The 6,000-nt window shown below is 35.3% G+C and overlaps 1 protein-coding gene across 1 annotated transcript in view; it reads right to left on the bottom strand.

The window, feature by feature from the left end:
• Positions 1–907: 907 nt before the first annotated feature.
• LOC132562877 (receptor-type tyrosine-protein phosphatase kappa-like) overlaps positions 908–6,000 on the bottom strand; it is a 30,313-nt gene continuing 25,220 nt past the window's right edge. The window contains exons 21-26 of the mRNA XM_060227651.1: positions 3,987–4,060; positions 3,314–3,448; positions 2,832–2,966; positions 2,249–2,397; positions 1,592–1,727; positions 908–1,096 (exon numbers count right to left, since the gene is read on the bottom strand). Coding sequence (XP_060083634.1) covers positions 1,043–1,096; positions 1,592–1,727; positions 2,249–2,397; positions 2,832–2,966; positions 3,314–3,448; positions 3,987–4,060 — 683 coding nt within the window. The 3' untranslated portion in view covers positions 908–1,042. The remainder of the gene's footprint in view (positions 1,097–1,591; positions 1,728–2,248; positions 2,398–2,831; positions 2,967–3,313; positions 3,449–3,986; positions 4,061–6,000) is intronic.

The raw sequence follows: 6,000 nt of genomic DNA, 5'->3' as shown, positions 1-6,000 counted from the left end.
AATAAATATATACAAATAATAATGAAGCTTACATTAAACACTTTTTCCCACAAGTGTCAAAATACAAGTTCTACAAAAGATTTTAAAAGTTTGGACCACTAGATATTACACAAAGTTACCTCTGGGCAACTGAAATTACACTTTGGTTGCATGATCACATCTGCCAGCTGACAACACAAAGACATGACCATATTACCAAAACAAAAGCACAACCAAATCCTGATCACATTACCAGATACAAAACTGAGCAATCCTGCATGTGTTTAACTTTAACTTATAAATGAAGACAAATCTTTCAAAAGTAACCAAGTCACCAAAAATATATTTTTGACATTAAGGAAACCTGGAAGTTTGTTTAAATTTCTGAAAAAATACTTGAAATTGTCATTAAATGATTTTTTATTTTGTTCTAATTTCAAAATTTCAAAAGAAATGTTTACACAGTAAATTGTTAAATTATACAAAACAAAAATTGTTAATGACCAATGCAAATTATAAACGTATTCCTGATTCTTCAGGTAATATAAATGCTTTGCTAACCAAGACACTTTACATTTTCAAATTTTACTTGGCTACACGAGATTCTATCGCAGATGTGCATTCATAACAAAGGTACAAAAAATTGACAAGTTGTGCAGCATGGTCAAAATTAACGAGTAATATTTTTATGTTAAAATGACCATAACATAGAATTCGCATGGAAAAGTCTGATTTTGGCTATGAACGAGTACATCACATGGGATTAATATGTAGGAGCTATTGAATAGCGACAGCCTGTGAAACATTTACTTCATCACAAAAACAAATGATAACATACAACAAAAGTGGACCTTCATGTTCAAATCTCTCGATCACAATTTCTGTTGTCATGGCAACAATTACAAATACTCTTTTGTTATTTCACCTTTTGAAGATGATTTCATACAATCATCAGAGTTGATTTCTTTCCGATTCTTGGAATTCAGTCAAATGTTGAACTTCTGTTTAGCAGGAGTTGAATTGCACATGGAAAGATGTTGTAAATATACATGACATCTTAACTTCATTGGGTGTCTATGTACTCCAATGCCATCTTGTAACAGAAATTGTACTGCTCCTGGAAAGAGAAGATTTATCAGGTAACCTTTTCTCTGTTCTGAGGAACAAAAAGCTACTATGTACCCATGATTACTATGAGAAAGAGGCTCTTAGGCTTCAAATCACATCTGACAATGAAGAGTTTTTCTAGACCTCAAAAAATATTGTTACAGAATGGAGATGTTGATCTTTTTCCAACCATTATATTAAGTATGATCTCTGCTCTTAAGACAAGGTTAAAAGGCATAACTTGATGGATTTTCAGATTGAAGTTTTAAAATGTGATCTTTGACCCTTTCATCTTGACTGATGACCATCTTTAGACAATAAAGGTGTAGAAGTTGATGCTATGATACTGTGGGGTCATTAGGAACCTGAAGGGTTCACAACATCATAGACATTGATTCTGAACAGGTCGTGTCAGGAGGCGACATGGTGGATGAGGCGAGACAGGCGGTTATAGGTAACACTTTGTACTCCCTTATAAAAAGGTTTACACATAAACGTAACTCACCAGGTCCTCTATGAACTGTGGTCGATTAGTACGTATGGCCATCACAGTCTGGAATACATCCACCTCATGGTCACGTTGCATCCGCTCTAGTAGAAGACTCACAGCACAGAACACACCGCTCTTACTGGCCCCATTCCTGAATATATAAAATACAGACATGACTCACAGCACAGAACACACTGCTCTTACTGGCCCCATTCCTGAATATATAAAATACAGACATGACTCACAGCACAGAACACACTGCTCTTACTGGCCCCATTCCTGAATATATAAAATACAGACATGACTCATAGTTCACATCACTCTTACTGGCCCCATTCCTGAATATATAAAACACAGACATGATTCTTAGTTCACACCACTCTTACTGGCCCCATTCCAGAATACACAACAGTGACTCACAGTACACATCGCTCTCACTTGCTCTATTCATTAATACAGAAATCACAGCAGTGACTCACATAACACAAAGCTCTTACTGGCCTCATTCCTGTTATTGACAGCAACAATATAGAATCAAATAAATACAAATATACTGATACTGAGTTACTTCTTTATCAGCTGATAAAACTGAGACCATGGCTAATTTCCTTCAGCACTTAATTATTTACTGTATTGCTGCTAGTTCTTATAAAGGTATAAAACAGTTCTTACATGCAGTGAACTGTGATTGGTCCTTTACCACTCTGTTTCAACCAATCACAAACCATATCCAAAAGCTGGACAAGAGCTGCAGTGTCTGGCACTTTATCAGAGTCGGACCAAGACCTCAGCTGAAATTGTTTGATTGCACGGGCTTCTCCCTAAAATTAAAATATTTTTATAAGAATGACAGCTTCCTACTTCATAGAGCAATTGTTTACAGCCGTACTTTGATATTTCAATGCTGATTATTTTGTGAACCATCTGATAATAATGATATTACATATTGCTTGGCAATTTAACCACTTAATGCTAACACAAATGGCTTTTCTGATAAATTTTGTAACTGCAATAATTCATGACTTACCATCTACAGTAATGGTAATGAATATCACTAGTTGACTTAACAATTCATAACATCAAAAAAAAAATAAACCAGTGCTCCAAAAACAAAATCCTTTAACTTAATGTCTAAATACATTTTCATATTTCTGCACAAGTTATCCTTTTGGAAATGAATTTTAGAATTCAATTAGCATAAAATACTCTGTTAGTTGAAACATTCTGTTCAGAGTCTTCAAATCAGAAAACTGACCTTCATGTGGTTGCATACTTTGAAAATGCGTTCAGAAACGTTAGGATCTACCTCCCTGGAAGACAGTAGTTCGATACTTAGAGGATCATACTCCACAGTGTAGCCATGTTCCTCTGGCCAGTATAGGGCACATGTCTGTAACAAAAGATGGATGGTGTGGTGTTGAAGACATGATAATAGATGACAATGTAAATGTACATATTTTAGTACTTTTTGTGCTGAAAATATCATGCTAAAATGTGATTGCGCTAATTGAAAGTTCTGAACATTACATAGCTATCACAGTGGATGAGCTTACTGACATTGTGCTTATCTACCAAAAATAATAGTGTGCTAAACTTTGACTACCACAAGTTAAATATGGTTACAGTATGTCAGTAAGTTGACTAAATTGAGACATTGATCTACATGTGTTATCTTGATGGATATTACATAATTTTTATGTTTCCTTTAATCTTTCTAGAAGTAGGTCTGCAATTAACCTGGTCATTTCTGTCAAAGTCATTCAACATGACGACAGTGTTGGAGTTGTAATCATACAACATTCTCCAGAAGTCAGCTACTGTATTAGGTAGAGGCATCTGTGTCACGATAAATGCATCTCGATGAGTGTAGCCCTGTCAAGATATCAAAAAAAATTCTTCATTCTTAAAATTCTCAAATCAAATATTTCAAATGTTTATATTCTATGTATCAAGAGCAACCCTTAAAAGCTAACAGATTGTCTTCCTAAGGATATTAGTTTGAAGAATGTATAAATTGTACTGTACCAACAAAGTAACTAGGCATATTACCAATTCTGAAGTACACTGAATAGAATTTTTTTTGACAGCAATAAAATGTAAACTATATTTATTTTCAACAATTGCGAAACAAGCTATCGGATTATATTAGTCACTCTTATTGGCCTGAATAGAAATGAGCTAGGGGTCTTACTGTGGAAGGAAACCAGAGTACCCAGGGAAAACCAACATTGTCGGACAGATGACCCATAGCTTTTCACGTCCACTGCACCATCCCACCACCCATATACATGACAGTTTTCATTATATTATACTTAATCATAAACACAAAATCATCCATTAAGAAATTTCACTCACTAATTAACACTTTCTATAACTCAATATAATTATAGGCTAACATTACATAACTTACAGATAAAAATATGGCATTGATGTAGTCATTACAGCCCTCCACTTGGGTGTACAGGTGTGGTCGGCATCGATTAGCTGTAAGAGGAAAGACTTCAATCATAAATTAGGCACAAAAATAAGAGACTTTTTTTAAATGGCAGATTGTAAGGTCATGATTTGGAGTAATTTTCAATACATTTACTAACATTGGAACTCCTAGTGAAGAACAGCTGACAGAGAGTCTTACCTGGTAACTATATAACAATACTGTCAGAGAGGCTTACCTGGTAACTATATAACAATACTGACAGAGAGGCTTACCTGGTAACAACTCCTATCTAACTAGGTATATAACAATACTGACAGAGAGGCTTACCTGGTAACAACTCCTATCTAACTATATAACAATACTGACAGAGAGTCTTACCTGGTAACAACTCCTATCTAACTAGGTATATAACAATACTGACAGAGAGTCTTACCTGGTAACAACTCCTATCTAACTATACTGACAGAGAGGCTTACCTGGTAACTATATAACAATACTGACAGAGAGGCTTACCTGGTAACAACTCCTATCTAACTATATAACAATACTTACCGAGAGTCTTACCTTGTAACACCTCCTATCTAACTATATAACAATACTGACAGAGAGGCTTACCTGGTAACAACTCCTATATAGGTATATAACAATACTGACAGAGAGGCTTACCTGGTAACTATATAACAATACTGACAGAGAGGCTTACCTGGTAACAACTCCTATCTAACTGAATAACAATACTGACAGAGAGGCTTACCTGGTAACAACTCCTATCTAACTATATAACAATACTGACAGAGAGGCTTACCTGGTAACTATATAACAATACTGACAGAGAGGCTTACCTGGTAACAACTCCTATCTAACTAGGTATATAACAATACTGACAGAGAGGCTTACCTGGTAACAACTCCTATCTAACTAGGTATATAACAATACTGACAGAGAGGCTTACCTGGTAACTATATAACAATACTGACAGAGAGGCTTACCTGGTAACATATAACAATCTGAACTACCTGGTATATATAACAATACTGACAGAGAGGCTTACCTGGTAACAACTCCTATCTAACTATATAACAATACTGACAGAGAGTCTTACCTGGTAACTATATAACATATAACAATACTGACAGAGAGGCTTACCTGGTAACAACTCCTATCTAACTATATAACAATACTGACAGAGAGTCTTACCTGGTAACAACTCCTATCTAACTATATAACAATACTGACAGAGAGGCTTACCTGGTAACTATATAACAATACTGACAGAGAGGCTTACCTGGTAACTATATAACAATACTGACAGAGAGTCTTACCTGGTAACAACTCCTATCTAACTATATAACAATACTGACAGAGAGGCTTACCTGGTAACAACTCCTATCTAACTATATAACAATACTGACAGAGAGTCTTACCTGGTAACAACTCCTATCTAACTATATAACAATACTGACAGAGAGGCTTACCTGGTAACTATATAACAATACTGACAGAGAGGCTTACCTGGTAACAACTCCTATCTAACTAGGTATATAACAATACTGACAGAGAGTCTTACCTGGTAACTATCTAACTAGGTATATAACAATACTGACAGAGAGGCTTACCTGGTAACTATATAACAATACTGACAGAGAGGCTTACCTGGTAACAACTCCTATCTAACTATATAACAATACTGACAGAGAGGCTTACCTGGTAACAACTCCTATCTAACTATATAACAATACTGACAGAGAGGCTTACCTGGTAACTATATAACAATACTGACAGAGAGTCTTACCTGGTAACAACTCCTATCTAACTAGGTATATAACAATACTGACAGAGAGTCTTACCTGGTAACAACTCCTATCTAACAATACTGACAGAGAGGCTTACCTGGTAACAACTCCTATCTAACTATATAACAATACTGACAGAGAGTCTTACCTGGTAACAACTCCTATCTAACTATATAACAATACTGACAGAGAGT

Source organism: Ylistrum balloti, unplaced genomic scaffold (genome assembly GCF_031769215.1).
Source record: "Ylistrum balloti isolate Yb309-2 unplaced genomic scaffold, AGI_CSIRO_Ybal_v1 Utg371540, whole genome shotgun sequence".
Lineage (NCBI taxonomy): Eukaryota > Metazoa > Mollusca > Bivalvia > Pectinida > Pectinidae > Ylistrum > Ylistrum balloti.
The sequence above is the reverse complement of the archived record's forward strand: the minus strand, read 5'-3'. Positions and strand labels throughout refer to the sequence as shown.